Source organism: Epinephelus lanceolatus, chromosome 11 (genome assembly GCF_041903045.1).
Source record: "Epinephelus lanceolatus isolate andai-2023 chromosome 11, ASM4190304v1, whole genome shotgun sequence".
Taxonomy (NCBI): Eukaryota; Metazoa; Chordata; class Actinopteri; order Perciformes; family Serranidae; genus Epinephelus; species Epinephelus lanceolatus.
Genome location: NC_135744.1, coordinates 30,074,794 through 30,091,386, shown reverse-complemented (window position 1 = coordinate 30,091,386; position 16,593 = coordinate 30,074,794). Strand labels below are relative to the sequence as shown.

Below are 16,593 nucleotides of genomic sequence, written 5' to 3'. Positions count from 1 at the left end.
TTAGAGGTGAAACATACCGCTTTGGTCGAATGAGGAGGGTAGATCATTGTTCAGTGATAAATAAAGGAGCCCAGCTGTCGGGAAAGTATGGGAGTGAGGGTTGGCTGAAGGTTCAAGAGGCAGCCTTGTGACCAAAAGATTGCAAATTGGAAACCGTAATCCCCTGTTGCTCCACTGGAGCTGCTCAGCAGCAGCAGCAGCAGCGGCATGACAACACTGTGGTTAATGCTCCTGGGTCCTCCCAAACTCCCACTCCTGACTCTTTAGTTTACTGCCTATAGTTCTATCTGTGACTAAGATATGATATTAATGATCAGCATCATAGCAATAATAATTTCAGGCAACTCTAAACATCCGCTTGGTTTGCAGGCAAATAAATACACAAGCTACTTTGAGTCATCAGCTGAATATTTCACTGCTTTGCACCATCTCTTACCCCGAGAAGTTTGAGTGAGCAAACGGTCTGTGCTAATTTGTAAAATAAGATGTAACAAGGTCACAATGTCATACGATGAATTATAAATGTATCCAAACTTATTCCTGTTATAAGACTTTTTGGGGTTGTAGCCTAATGATAAGACTTCGCATCTATGGTTGCATAATTTGACAAGCCCTAAAATGGTTATTTGACATAACAGCATGTCAAAAGTCTGCTTAAATTTACTGCAGATGAAAAACATCAGACAAAGCCTGCCATCTGATGGACAGTGTAGAACCTGCAGGCAGTCAGCAGCTTTCCATACAGTACAGACTTTTTGTCCAACATGAATGTTTTACTCCTCAAATGTCTTCTATATATCATATTGTTTTTAAATCAACTGTGTAAATCACATTTCTACATATACTGTCTATGGAGGGTTTACACCCCTCTCTATCTGTGTTAATACTTGCAGTCTAACTGGTGTGTGAGCAGGTCCACAGGATGATAGATTGCCCTGTTATCTACTATAGATGTCAGTATGTTATCCTCTGTTGATCTTGGTTTTCTATTCTGCTCCTATCTGTACCTATCTTGGGAACAGAAAATCATTGCCACTTCTCTGACGTTGGATATAACCACACAGCTGCTGCAACAGCAACAACAAAGCAAACAGCAGTGACAAGTACAGTAAATAATCCAGTTCACAGTTTAACCTGAGCTGAGGACAAAACTGTCAGGAAGGCATTTAGCCAGAAGCAGCATTGCTTTCATCCTCGCTACAGAAATCTTGGAGACAGAGACAAGCAGCGGCTACGCTCCTGTGAAACAGACAGGACATAAATATGAATTTATAGCACCCCGCTTAAACAAGCAGTCGTTTTGTCGCCTGGCTTAATAAGGTTTGGTTTTGTAGTTGTGGAGATATGAGACAGTTTGAAGCATTGTGATGAGAAGCAGAGAAGGTGTGAGGTGTTGTTATTGCTGAGGTCGTAAACAAGTGTCAGGTATTAAATCTAATGGGTAGCTGTGTAAAATTAAAAAAACTGCCCAATCTCTCTCACAGCAAGGGAGGAAATTGCCTCTCTTGTACACTGCTTCATTTCTACATCACAGATGCAAAATACAGCTTCCACACACACTGCTATAGTACTATACATTTGAATTTTAACACATCTTTTCCCAATCATTTAGGCATACTGAACAGATATTTCAACCAGCAGATTCTACTAAATACTGTTTAGGAGTGACTGTTTTTCACATGGCATTGGCACTTTATTGTTCTAGTATCTGTGTCCATAAGCAACAGGCCATATAGTCTCTGTCTCTGTCGTCACCAACAGTAAACCAGCCTATAGCTTTACACCCAACTCTTCTCTCTTAAGCCAACATGTCAGCACCTACTCCAAGCATGACACTTTCATTCTTGTCCAACAACTTATCAGCAGTCCATACATTATTTCATGACACAGTGACAAAAGCTCTACTCAGGTCAGTGTCTCCAAAGTGACTCATGTTCCACCACCACACCTCAAAACTGCGTTATGTGTTGTTATTCAAACACCGCAAACATGTAGCAGAGTGAATGTGTCCTGCATCACATTGGGAAGTTATTGGGAAAATTTGCACAAGAAAGACAAATTATAGTTAATAAAAATAAATAAATAAATGAATGACAGGTTCATTTAATTTCAAAATATTTTAATCAAGGTTTCCAAAAAGGAAAAACAAACTAAGCAACAGCAAACAAGCAAAACTGAAACACGCCAGGGTTGGGCAGACACATTCCACAGGGCCACACAGTATGCATCAGTGTGCAGAGCAAACTAAAGTAGACATGACCCTGAAACCTTAAATGAAACAACAGCCCTTCCCTCCCACCCCCCACCCATCCTCCTCCTATCCCCATTTTTTTAGTATTTCTAAGGCACAATATCTAGAATTTAATATGCAGAATAGCAACATCCATGGAGTCAGGTTTTACTTTTTAAAAATGTATTATGTTAAGGGCTGAGTTAAAAAAAACATTGAGAGCTGATGTTGTTTGGGTGTTAGAAAATGAGACAAAAAGGATTCCCAGGTCTTATAAAAACATTTCTCCTAACTACTGGTGGAGAAGCACAGTATCTCTAATTTATCCAATAACAGATACAAAAAAATACATTTAAAATAAAAAATAAGGCTAGATGTATGTTTTACTAATAAAATCTGGAAGTGTTCTAACTGGCAGGGATTTCATAAATTTAAAATATTATATTCAGATTATTTTTGTTCCAGAAATAAGGTAAATTCACAACACTGGCTTTTTGCTGAATCATCTCATTTTATTGGAAAATTTAGCCAAACATGATATAAAGATTCACAATGAATTTCAGTTATTCTGGGAGCAGCAGAAGAATATATCAATATCCTTTATGTTGCTTTATGTTGACATTAAGTTTGTCGTACAAGTATTTTTCCAAATCTTTCCAAAATGTCTCAGTATGTGGACAGTGCTCTAAAAATCCTAATATATCACTTGTACTTAAGGAAGTCAAGCAAGAACTGTAGCCCAAACAGAACCTTTATTGATTCATATTAGAAATTAAATTGCAAATTATTTTTTTTATTTTTTTTATTTTTACTGATTTTAAGCATTTAACAAGTTGCACAAGCATGTACCACACTCACCCCTCACTCCTAAGATAGAACATATGACATATATATGACATAAAAAGAAATTATAATTATTAAAATAATAATCATAATTATAGCTGCTGCGCAGCGATGGGTCGGGTCCGGGCATTTTTAGGCAATTCTGAGCAACAAGCAGAAGAATTGGAAGACATTTAGGAATTTAGCAACACAATCTGCCTTTAGCATCAGCTGAGGCTTGAACTCACAACCTCTGAGACTAAGAATCAATTTCTGTCTCACTGAGCTAATTAATCAGTGACAATTCATGTGTAGCTTCACAAATTGACTAAGCCAGACGTGCAGGTTTAGCAGCCGTCCATGCATGGAAAAGCAGATTTCAAACCACTGTAAAAAAATTCAGTTATCGAAACAAAAATCTGAAAATACACATATTGGATCTAGACAGCATGAAGATGTTGGTAATTTATTTTAACAATGATTGATTTGCTTCATAAGTGAAAAACTGATGTTTAACTAGTTGAGCTATGTGCAAAGTGAGAAGCCTCAGATGGTTTCACACTGAAGTATTGACACTGGATCTTTGTGCAAAGTTTGGTTTATTTTCAAGCATGAAAAGGCAGATTTTCTAGCAGAAAAAAGACTTGTAGATGCTGCACAGTGATCAGTCACGCTCAGACAATTTTAAGCAATAAGCTGGAGCACAAGAAGATGATTACATTACAATGTGGATTCTGCACCAGTTGAGGCTTGAATCTTCTGGAACCTAAGATGTTCATCTACCACTTGAGTAGCAACTCAACAGTGGCTTCACAAATTGAGTAAGCCATTCACTGTTGTGTAGGACAGCAGCCATCTGTGCATGGAAAGGCAGATTTGAAACCACTGTAAAAAATTCAGTTCTCGAAACAAAAATCTGAAAATACACATATTGCATCTAGACAGCATGGAGATGTTGGTAATTTGTTTGTAACAATGATTGATTTGCTCCATAAGTGAAAAACTGATGTTCAAAATTGCCATTTTTACATTGACTCCAATTGTTCACATTAGAGCAAAATTCAAAATGCTGTCAAAAATTCAGTTTTTGAGATAAAATTCTGAAATTTGCCACACATCTACCATGACTCTAGAATTTTGTCATTTTTTTCATGAACATTGAAGATTTATTTAACAAGAATTTGCATGTATATGTTTACAGTACCGTTTACAGTCAAACATTTTGATGCACTGTAGGCTCAATTTTTGATAAATCAAAAATCTGAGAAACAGTTTTTGTAGGACAGTCTGAAGATGCTCTGTAGCAAGTTTGGTGTCAATTGAGCAAAAATTGTGGGAGGAGATGGGTTTAAGAAGTTTTACAGTTTTTGAAAAAAAAAAACAGTGATGAACTTAATAATTTTTAATAGGTTTAAATGTACAAAAGTTTCTTCAGTATTGGGGCTACAGTTTGATGAAAGTTGTGAAGTTGTAGCACGTATGGTTGATTTGTTATGAATTTTCAAATTTTTTAAATTTAGACGCTTGCTGTAGCGCCACCATCAGGACTATTGGCTTGAGTTTACAGTTGCGGATATCTGGCATGAGACTGGACCTTTGTACAAAGTTTGGTGAGTTTTCACCCATGGGAAGTATGATTTCCTCGGAAGAAGAAGAAGAAGAAGAATACCTAGGATTACAATAGTGTCCTGGCAGCTTAGCTATCTACATACGTAAAAATTAATAATAGTACCAACAATAACGAATTATTAATAATACTAATTATTAACGATGATAATAATAACAATAATAATAATAATGCAGTAAAAAAATACATCGTTTAAGCACACATCTTGGACTAAATGCATTATCCTTACAAATTCATTTTTAATAAATTTGATAAACTTTAATAATAAATTCACTGAGGGGTTCATGACGCACGACGTCGTCAGCTATCAGCAGTTGCGTTCGGGCGCGTGACAGGACAGAGAACCATTCGGTGGAAACAGCTGATAAGTTCACAAGGACACCTGGATCAAACTTCCCCTGCTGGACTACAACATCTGACACCCAGGAATCTGCCTCGGGTCGCTTGAACGCAGCGAGAGGTCGCTGTTTGTCTCCAAATAAGCAAGTTAGAAGATTACAAAGTCGCCGGTTATTTTGTTTTCGCCTCCACCCTCCAAACCTGACGTTTAACTGTTAACTACGTTTGATCCTGATGATGGTGAGTTTGCTCTCATGAACAGACGATTGTCTGTTATATATTTCAGGAAGCTATTGTTAGACTGTGCTCTAGGATCAACTCAGGTGATGCACTACTTTGTTTGCAGCCTTATTTTCCTACCTCTGTCCTAGTTAATGTGTCTGTGATTGATGGACTGATGAAGTCTTGTAACCATGGTAATAAGGTCTGAGACATCTTCAGCGCACCTGAACGTCGCAGGCCGCCCCATTTTACACTGTTCACTGCAAGACTTCATTTTAAAAAGGCTACTTAAAAAAACATTTGGTTTTGTTCTAATGGTGGGACCAGTGAATATTTCCCTGCAAATTTCAGTTAAGTTCGTTTGTTTTGTTTATTTATTTTTCTATTTTTGGACCGTTAGGCACAGAAACAGTTAATCAGTTAATTAAAAATAAATCTGCAACTATTGTAATAATCCATTAATCAGTTCAAGTCAGTAAGCTTTACTGGCACTATGAGTTACCAAAGAACAATTACAATTTAAGACAGTGAAAATTCAAAAACGGTTAACAGAAATTCATCACAAAATTATAGACATACATTTTAAAGGGATTGAAACTATATTTTACAAGAGAGACCTGGTCAAGGTAGCTGCCAATCAAACATTTAAAATGCAACAAATACAACATATAAGACAAAAACCCACAATTAAACAACAACTATTCAAACATAGTGGCCTCTAAAGAAAAACAAGCACGTCTCTGTCACTAGATTCTTTATGATGCTCTTAAATTCATCAATGGATGTAAATGTTTGTAATTTTAGATCTTTTTGGAGATAGCTCCATGTCCCTAGTGCATATTAGGAAAATGCCGTTTTCCCCAGATCTATTAAAACCTGGAGTACATTAAAAAGCAACCACTCGGAATAAATAAATAAAGTGAAAGGGTAAATAAAAAGGCAGAGTGTGATCTGTGATGAGATGAACTATATGTTGTTGTGTTGGTTGTCTCTTAGGCTGTGATATGCGCTGACATATGTTGCTGCGTCAATGGCACTGACACTATTTTCTACAAATAGGGGTTGCATTTTAGTCTGGTCAGAGAGTGACGCAAAATCTTGGAGTTTACATTAAATTTTTGTGAAGACCTTTGTTCTGATGTCTTCATTTGTGCCACGTTGTAGCGGAAAATGTTACTCTGTGGACAAAGCTGACACAGCCTGTCTTCTCAAGGCAGCCTGTGTCCAGACTGTGATCACTGAGTCTGTACATAATGTCTGTCTCAGTTTCTGATCTGTCACAGCGGTCAGATAGTTTGCCATCCTGCACTGTCTGTTTAGAGCCAAAAAGCACTGAAGTTTGTTTCAGGTTTCTGTGGTAGATGTCCAATAGTTGATGTAGTTCTCTTTTTCTTTAGCTATAATTTGGTTGGGCTGGATTGTGTGAGGGTTGTCCTGAGGCCTTGTGCTGTTGGAGGAGGTGCCTCAGGACCAAGACCAGAGCCCAGTAATGGTAGGAGTTGGTATCTCTTGTTTTTAGGTGTTTGTAGAATTTGATTGCTCTTTTTGTATCTTAATTAAAAGGGGGAATTGGCCGAGTTCAGCTTGGCATCCATTTTTAGGGGTGTTTTTGTGGACTCTGAGTATACCCGTGCAAATCTCAGTGTGTAGGACTTCAGGGTGGTGTTTGTCCCATTTTTCAAAGTCTTTATTTTTTTTACAAGAGGACCCCACACTTCACAACCATACAGTAAAGTCAGTTTGATTATAGATTGGAATATTTTGAGCCAGATTCTAACAGGTATCCACTTATCAGGTGTATATGTAATGATTTATGTACCTGTTAAACTCCTTTTTTCATTAAGTGTTTCTGTTATTTGTCCTCATCTCCTTGTTTAAAGATGAACTTCAGCACAAATGCCCATTGCGGCAGTCACACTAGCAAAGAAAACATTCCACCTTCAAGCAAAACGGATGCATCGCAGGTCCAGAGAGCCAAGCAGCGGACAGTCCTCGGTGTGTTGTCGGACAATGAGCAACGTGGTCGATCCTTCAGCCAGGTCAGTGAGAAGGACACTGTAGAGGTCATTTAACTTTCTGATTCAGTTTTCCCTCGCAGAACATTCACATTTCAACTTAACGTGGCAGTCATGCTGTCTCCTTTTTCTCCGCAGGGGGGCCATTTTTCCAAACACAGTTCGATCTCCGACAGCTCCCAGCTCACCTTCCTCGGCCATCCGTCCAGTTCCAGCTTCGATGTTTATGTCGAAGAAGCTTGTGAAGTTGTTCTTGCAGCTTCTGGTCAAGAGGTGGTCTCGGACAGCTATTACTTAGATGCAGAAACTGATGCAATGCAAAATGAAGATTTGAGACTCCTGCTGGACCTGAGTACAAGTGAGTTTGACAAATGCAAAAACATCTACAAAGGCTTTTTTCTTGTTCAGTCTTCATTTTGTTAACCTACTGCTGATCACTCTTGTAGGTTCGTGCCAGGATGTTTCTATGCAGTCTGACACAGACAAATCCCTGATGTCAGAGGAGGTGCTGCGTGTTTCCGAGTATACACAGGACATTCACCTGCACTTGAGGGAGAGTGAAGTGCGAAATTATCTTAACTTCTTATCACTGTGTATATGAGCAGGATTAAAGCATTGTACTTACGAGACTTTGCCTCTCAGCTCAACGCAAATACCTCATGAGAACTGCTTTCGTTTCTAATGCCAGATGAGGTCCAGGCCAAAGCCAGGCTACTTAGAGAAACATCCAGAGATCACCAACGGCATGAGGGTTATCCTGGTAGACTGGATGGTGGAAGTCGTCCAGGAATACAAGCTTCGTACTGAAACTCTGCACCTTGCCGTCAACTATTTGGACCGCTTTCTTTCCTCCATAGCGTATTTAAAACGGAGCAAGCTGCAGCTGGCTGGCACAGCTGCATTATTGATCGCGTCGTAAGCACGTGTTTCTGTTTCTAACAAATTTCCTGTCCATTTCAGTTTTTGATATGTCAGAAATCTTTAAAGGTCCAATGTGAAGCATTTAGTGTTATGTAGCGGTGAGGTTGCAGAGCTGGAACATCTACTGTGTGCCAAGTGTGTAGGAGAAGTACGGTGGCTGACACGAAAATGCAAATGGCCCTATCTAGAGGCAGTGTTTGGGTTTTCCGTTCTGTGCTACCGAAGAAGAACATGGTGGACTCCGTGGAAGAAGGCCTGCTTCATATGTAGATATAAACGACTCATTCTAAGGGAACAAAAACATAGTTAGAAATATATCTTATATAATTTCTGCCAACAGATGCCCCTAAATCCTACACACTGGACCTTTATTGGTGGTTGTATAAATCCACCTGAGTGCAATACAGTTACATTGACTCAGTAATGGGTGACAGTTGACCTGATGTCGCCTTATGTGTCACTTTGTAGAAAATATGAGGAGATCTTCCCTCCCGAGCTGAACGAGTTTGTGTACACCACAGACAGCACCTACACCAAGGAGCAGTTGGTCCACATGGAGCACATGTTCCTAAAAGTGCTCTCTTTCAAAGTGGCAGCCCCCACCATAAACCAGTTCCTTCGCCTTTTCATGTCCATCCACTCTGTCTGTGCCAACACTGAGAACCTTGCCCTGGTGAGGAAAATCAATAAGTCAAATGCCAGCCAGATTATTGATTTGTGCCCACTGCCTGTGAAGTTACAGTTTTTCATGTCCCTTGATCATATTTTGACTCAGTGATGTGTGTTTTTTTCCTGCTTCTAGTATGTGGCAGAGTTAAGCCTGCTGGAAATCGATCCATTCCTGCAGTACACCCCATCTATAGTGGCAGCTGGAGCCTACTGCCTCGCCGCCTACACTGTGAACAAATCTCTCTGGGTACGTTTATTCAGATTCTTGGCTCCCTTTTATGAAAAGATCTTAAAAAGAAATTCTCCAAAATGTGACCTTTTAAGCTCTTTTTCCACATTCCAGCCAGATTCCTTACAAGCCTTGACTGGTTACACCACGGCTGAGATTGTCCCCTGCCTGACTGACCTCCACAAGCTATACATCAGTGCAGAAAGTCACCCGCAACAGGCCGTCAGGGATAAGTATAAGAGTTCAAAGTAAGTCGTAGTTTAGTTTTTTAATTAAGTTTAAATATTTATATTTAGGCAACTTTCAAACGGGTTATGTAAATCACAGGCCTTTGGGATCTTTCATGTGTGGTTTGCAGATTATCTGGGTGATTAATGCATCCAGGACACACTTATATCACTAAACTGATGTGTGTTATCTCTCCATTTACAGGTATTGTCGTGTGTCATTGATCACTGCACCTGCTGTTCTGCCTTTGCCATGAATAACTGCCCCACCCGTCTTCCGATGCTTCTGCCAGAATCTAATTAGACTGTGAACAAAACAAACACACCTGATTCTACTGCCAATCCCACATGTGCTTCGCTCCTCTGGACCCCTAATAACTTTGAGATTTTTTAATATAGTTTATGCAAATACAATAAACCATTTTTAATAAAGCCTACATCGTGACTGAAAAAATTTAATACCCGCAGGCGTTCTTGTAAAAAGTTTTTAAAACTGATGTCATCTTTTGTAATATATCTATATTTTTTTCATTATTATGTTGTGTTTAAATCAGGAATTACAGCATTTACCATATCTTTTAAAGTGATTTTAAAATATGTAAAGCATTTTTGTGAACTTTATTTTTCATGTGTCATGTCTCACTGTAGTGCTACATGTGAATGCTGTGAAATGAATTACTACACTAGGAAATAAGATAAGATAGACTTTATTGTGCTGAAGGAAATTTGTCTTGGAGGTACCTGCCGTTAAAAGATACAAAAAGTTTATACATATAGATCCTACATATATACAGTCCATACACAGAGCTATCGCTGTTCACAGTTTCACAAACTCAGAACCTACAGGACATGTACAGACTGCCATCAGCCAACAAATTGTATGCTGCCCATTGCACAACACATCTGTTTTATATAGTCATCATAAAAATAACATAGTTATACTGAAAAAAAAAAATATATATATATATATATATATATATATATATATATACACACACACACACACACCTTTTATTTTGTATTATTTATTATATATTTAAAGACAATACATATTATGTATAGAACATTTATTATATATATAATAAATGTTTGTGTAATTATGGTTGTTATTGTATTCCCTCTAAATAATTTTTGAAATGTGCTTTATAGTTTTTTATTTTCACAAGAAACCATCTCTGTAAGGTGTAGCCTGTGTGTTTTATTTTGAAAGTGTTGGCCGGAAGCCATTTTATCGCTCCGGGTGGTTTGACGCTCTTGTGTAGTTCCCGGGGGTGCGTCACATCAATTTAGTGAGTGAAGTGAACACATTGATATATGTAGTTATATTGACACCTATGAAAGTACAGAGGAACCGTCGGAAACTAAAATAAGGACTCTCTGAAACAACTTATTTATTATTTTTTCTTCTTCGTCGGGATATTAAAGTTCGGTTGTCCAGGTAAGTCACCTTTAAAGTTTATCATTTGTTATTCAGCCGTCAGGCATGATATCTGAAATGGTAACAGTTTGCTACATTTGATACTGAGATGATGAATAAGTTTGGAAACTCTTATTTGAAGTGTAAATGTGCTGTCTGGAGAAGACTTCTTAAAAGGAAACTAACAGGCAAGTCCATGGTCTCGTTGTTCAGGTTAAACCAGATGTGTTCACGAGCTCAGAGTGTTAACAACCTGCTCATTGCCGCTGACAATAGCATGACAGAGATTTTGCTCACATTTATTCATGTACAGTGCCTTAATTTGGAAAAGGTACCTATGACGGTGTTGAGAATGTTTTTAAGATGTTTTTTCTTTGCTTTTCACCCCTGGTGTAGTTGCATATCTCAGGTACATGCTCTTTCTGTCTCACTGTTATTTACATATAATCCCAACTGTTCACCGGAAGTGCACATTTTGAAAATCATTAAGACTGAAAATAAACTCCCAAGAAGTCAACATTTAATATTTGTGTGCATTCTGGTTAAGTTTTATGCACAAATGTGCCTTTTTTCTGCATCAGTTTATGGTGTAGATGACTTCAACTTCTGTCAAAAATAAAAGTCCTCTGCTACTTTAGTGATTTTATTTGTGGAATGCACATGTTGTAAATATTGATGGGCCATGTCCCCTGCATCCCTCCCTATATCTACACCTAAGTTTGTGTGTTGAAAAATAAACAAACTGGCAGAGGATAACTGTAAAATACTGTAAACTCAGAAACTGCAGAACATCTTTTGTCTCATTATGAAGATGGCACTTGTGACTTCTTCTCTGCTTCCATCCTTCCTTCCCAGTCCTAGTATCCCATCACCTCCTCGGTATGGCTGAGCCTGCTGAGCTGCTGCTTATCAAGGACCAGTATGAGATGGCTGGTCACTCTCTGAGCCGTGGTTTGGCTGCTGAAGAGGCCGGGCTAAGAGCAGAGGCCCTGGTGTATTACAGGAAAGGTCGACAGCACCTTGCCCAAGGACTGGAAGTGCCCACTGGGGGGGCAAGGCAGCAGGGAGCAGTCTGGGACACAGCCAGGCAGCTTCAGCAAAGAATGAGGGACACTCTGAAGACTGTCAACACCCACCTCTCTGACCTGGAGACCTCTCTGATGACAACACAAACCCAGAGGAGCCGCCTATTGCAGGAGCTACCTCTTAATCTTTACCCAGACCTGGCACCAAGCAGCCAGCCTCCCCAAAGCTCCCTCCACCATCTGTACCCCACCGTGCCTGCTACCACCACCCAGAACACAACCCCAACACTCCTTCCCAGGCCTCCTTTCCCTGCTGATCCACACAAGCACACAGTCCCTGCAGAGGCCCCAGGAGCTGTAGCCATGGCCAACCCGAGGGACCAGCCTCCAGCATACACACCACAGCCAACTCTCGGCCACCGCAGTCTGTCTTACGGTCCTGTCGGAGGCGGCCTCATGTCAGGAGGGCAGACTGGAGCAGCAGCAGGAACAGATGGGAATGAGCTGCTTTTCATCCCCTCTGGGGTGCAGATGTTTTTTGTGGCGCCAAATGGGCAGGTCAGCTCCCTGTCTAATCCAGGCTACCTGCGCATCATCGCATTTGAAAGTCAGCAGAAGGATGCCACTGCTGGACGACCCTCAGCATATCTACATGTGAGTATACACACAGTATGTTATCTGAAGGCATGTGGGCATGTCTGCAAAGCATTTTCCTTGGGCGTGTGTCTTCCAGGTGAGTGTGTGTGAGCAGCAAATCACGTCACTGACTTCACTGAGTCATTATATTGGTATATAGTGTTTGAGTATGAGTCAAAAAGAAATGTTAAGCTTACAAATAATATATTTTTGTCTGGGTGGTGCCCACTTTGAGTTTGGCAGCACATGCACATGATACTGAAACAAGTCAAAACCGAGCTTTAAAAGTTGACTCGGATATGGCATTTATTCCTATGTCAGTGCTTTAAAGGGATGATCCTGACCTGTACTTGTGCATACTGAAATTTGTTGTTAATTGGTTAAAGGCTGTTCTATCATTGTATTTATATTTATGTTTAAGCAGTATTACTCTCCACCTTGGCTACTGCATATTCAAAGACATTGCTTAATCCCATCGATAAATATCACTGCTCTGTCCATATATGTGTCCTTGTCATGTGGAGCCGTCTGACAGCCTGCTACATTTGTGTGAGGATTTTTATACTGAGTCAATATAGCACATAAAAAGTGCCAGTAATGTATTCTGGCACCTCTACAAAGCGTGTATTATGCCCTGCTGTGTACTGCAGTGCAACCCATGACTCTGTTTCGTGGGCTGCTCTCCCGTATTCTGGCCCTGCTTTGTTTTCCCAACAAGACAATGGTCCCATTAACAGATGAGTCTGCGCTTCTGTTGTGCTGCTGGTCAGTGTCCTGCGCCCTCACTGGGGTCACTCTGTCAGGCGGCATACCAGTGTCACGATGCAGCAGCAAGTCTGTATCTGTATTATGTCTGTGTGGATGACTGACACCAGTCCTGATGGGAATAAAAGCCTGTGATGTGTCTTTGAGAGGGGGAAATGGGTCAAAGGGAATAGGGGACAATGCTTGCTGGGAAATGACAATGCATTTTTGTGCACCTTTGGGGTCACAAGAAACCACCCTATACATGTAAGGTTCAATTGGGAAAAAGCATTGGACATGGGATGATTTTCAGTTCACATTTTATGAGCTGGAGAAACAAGTAAGCACTCAAAACAGAAGACTTCTTGTCCTGCTTTTCTGTCCATGGTACAGGGGTGACAACCTTCATCATTTCCCCAAATCCTTATTTCTGTGTGTCTGTGTTTTCAAGGTGTGTGACTGGTTGTACCCGCTGACCCCAGACACTCCGGTGCTTTTGGCCAACTCTGGCATCTTCATGTTCCCTGACATGTTGTCAGAGACGCCAGGGTGCTACGTGGGCATAGTGTTGTCCTCCGAACTGCCTGCTGTCCAACGAGAGACTTTTCAGGACCTTATCTCGCAGCTCGCTGAACTCCGGATCCAGGTCAGTCTATTCTGCCTGTATGGAGCAAATGCAAGGATGGGTGTGCACGCTTTGAAACAATACATAGGAGGGTGTTGAAAGTAAACAGTAGTTACTCATGACTACACCTTTTCGTAGCATCCAGTGTCTCATAGCATCACTTTATTCTTGACGCCACAGGAGGAACCAAATAGTTGTCATGCTGTGGGTAAAACATTCTTTCCCAGTTGAGTCATGACTTAGAGGAATGCACGTTACCTGTTTGGGTGTACGCACGTTTTAAAAGCCTCTTGCTGTGTCTCCTGTTGTGATAACTCTTAAGCAGTATGACTTAATGGATTCCCTGACAGGGTCCAGAGGGGGCAGGGGTAGAAGTCATTAACCTGAGTGAGAAAATCCCCCTTGGTCCCATGAAAGAGCATGAAGCGCTGACAGTACCAACAGGGGACAAAGACAAACCACCACTTCCTGGATGGAGTGAGAAGATGGCACAAGGAATCTTGTCAGGTGAGGTCGTGTGGGCCCTGATAAAGGAAAACAAAATCAAAACAGAATACGGTATTATAAACAGGTGGTACATACAGTGGATATTTACAAAAACTACAACTAGAGGGCACCGTTTACCTATGTAGCAATCTCCCCTGAACAGGACTGAGTGCTGTAAGAAAAACTTTGTCCAGCTACCTCTTCATCTGACTGCAGAAGGTATTTTAACAACACAACAATCACTGATATTTCTAATTTACATTTAACACCCAAAATATGTCTGTCTGTAGGAGCTACACGGTTGAGCGTAGGGTTTGTAAAAGGAGCTGAGGCCACTGGTAGGGCCATTCATAGGGGAGCAGCCAAGATCCGGGACCACATCACACCCGAGGAAACTCCTTCAGAGGTCAGCCCCCGTGTCACCAAAGGTCTGCATGTGGCTAAACAGGCCACCGGGGGTGCTGTGCGAGTCAGCCAGTTCTTGGGTAAGGACTTAAACCAGTAGAGGAAAGACTATGTTGGCCACAACTGTCTTTATCTTGCCATTGGTCGTATGTACTGTAATATAATATAGCTATGTACCAATATGTATTACAGTTAATGGTGTGAGTACAGTGGCAGAAAAAGTCGCAGATAAGATGGCTCCCCATGTGAAGAAACAGGGTGCTAAGCTGGTCCCGGAGTCTATGAAGAAGAACAAAGATGGCAGCCCTTCCAACTGGGATGGAACCAAGTTTGTGGCAGCCAAAAGTGTAGAAGGTATGCACCAATATAATGGAAATGTTGTCATATCAGTAGCCCTATAAAAATCAAAATATTCAGTCAAAATATTTATTTCTTGTTTTGGCATTTTGGATATTTCTTTTAGGATGGGAGGTCCAAGTCTTTCTAGAGTACTCAGACATTTTTTATTTACATCCAAACCAGGTTTCTCTACAGTTTGGTCTAGTCTAGAGACTGGAGCAAAGCTGGTTGGCAAAAGTGTTATCGCAGAGACTGTCACAACTGTGACATACAAGTAAGTTCGGTCATTTCCCATTTCTGCGTCTGTATTTAACTAACTGAAATGTTCTCATTATTCAACTATTGTAAATCTTGTTTCCAGCCTGTTACTAAGTCCCTCTGGTTGCTTTAAACAACAGTAGGATGCTGGACGATCAGAAACCAGCCCTCTGTGTTGCTTTCTTCTTGGTACGTTGGGAAACTGATCTGCTTTCTTTCACACCTGTTTCTTTTCAGATTTAAGGGCTTAGAGAGTCTATTAAAAATGTCTGGCAACATATGACTGCACGGGGGAGTAAAGGCAAAGACTTGTGAACTAACGGCTGATCAACTCTGTGTCATTAACCCAGATCAAGTCAGAAAATAACCCCCAATAAGACAATTTCCAAATCTAACTCAACAGTTAACATACAGAACTGTCCTTTTGTTTCATCAGACTGACTTTCTTTGATTGAATTATGTATTCAGACATACAAAGAATGTTTTTTGGGTTCTTTTTTGACTTGATGTAGTTTAAAATCCTGTTTGTGTGTCTTTCTGGGTCTGCTAACTGCAGCTAAATGTCTGCTTGTGTTGGGTGGTGCTGCTTTTGCTGTTCATACCTTCTGTAGTCTCTTTTTCCCTGGTTTGATACTAATAAAATCTCTACAAAGTGAAACATGACTGCTGTTCTTGACCTTTGTTGTGTTGATGTGAGTGAAAACAATACCAATATCACATTGCTCTAGCACCCTCATTTATTATTATTTTGTAACACCAAACCACTCTTCCCCAACTTCACCATATTATTCGTGGTGAAGGTATGGTAACGACGCAGGCGACGCCACAAACACTGCCCTCAAGTCAGTGATCAATGTTGGTGTGACTGCGTACAACATTGACAATCTGGGCCTCAAAGCCATCCTGAAGACTGCGGGGAAGAAGACAGCCAAGGCCATGGTCAAAAGCCCGGAGGGACAGCAGGAGAAGACTGAGGGGAAGGAGGCGCAGAAACGAGAACTTGAAGCAGAGACAGATGGGAAGAAAAAGCAGAAGAAGAAGGAGGAGGAGCAGAAAAAATAGATCCCCGCAGGACTTAATGCTGTGCTTGAATGATGCATCAGCTCCTCATTTACATTTTATACAACTAAATAAGGCACTCATCTCTGAAGTGGCTATTTAGTTGTGAATGTAAAAACAAGGGGGCAAAATACTGGAATTAGCCTAGGTCAAAGTGCAGTTTTATTTCACATTATTAAACTACTAAGTTATTTATCTGGCTAGGTTAAGATTGGCTGCATTGTTAAGTTTTACATTAATTAATTTGTGGTAACATTTTAGGTTTTCTTTATGTATTTTTTGGTAGCCTACTTATTTT

At 40.4% G+C, this 16,593-nt stretch overlaps 2 protein-coding genes across 3 annotated transcripts; both read left to right on the top strand.

Moving 5' to 3' along the window:
* The first annotated feature begins 7,120 nt into the window (after positions 1 to 7,120).
* On the top strand, positions 7,121 to 9,746 carry ccna1 (cyclin A1). The gene is made up of 8 exons (XM_033609916.1): positions 7,121 to 7,279; positions 7,394 to 7,613; positions 7,702 to 7,817; positions 7,944 to 8,170; positions 8,645 to 8,849; positions 8,979 to 9,092; positions 9,189 to 9,322; positions 9,507 to 9,746. The coding sequence occupies exons 1-8, from the start codon at positions 7,121 to 7,123 to the stop codon at positions 9,556 to 9,558; spliced, it is 1,227 nt and encodes a 408-aa protein (XP_033465807.1). The 3' UTR covers positions 9,559 to 9,746.
* An 848-nt stretch (positions 9,747 to 10,594) lies between these two features.
* On the top strand, positions 10,595 to 16,434 carry sparta (spartin a). 2 transcript variants are annotated; one of them, XM_033639200.2, is made up of 8 exons: positions 10,595 to 10,739; positions 11,574 to 12,397; positions 13,575 to 13,769; positions 14,099 to 14,255; positions 14,525 to 14,719; positions 14,832 to 14,993; positions 15,162 to 15,252; positions 16,037 to 16,434. In XM_033639200.2, exons 2-8 carry the CDS (start codon positions 11,600 to 11,602, stop codon positions 16,296 to 16,298), a joined length of 1,860 nt encoding a protein of 619 aa, XP_033495091.2. In that variant the 5' UTR covers positions 10,595 to 10,739; positions 11,574 to 11,599; the 3' UTR covers positions 16,299 to 16,434. The 2 variants fall into 2 exon arrangements, with proteins under 2 accessions (XP_033495091.2, XP_033495100.2); XM_033639209.2 differs by lacking the exon at positions 16,037 to 16,434 and adding an exon at positions 15,474 to 15,888.
* The last annotated feature ends 159 nt before the right edge of the window (positions 16,435 to 16,593 follow it).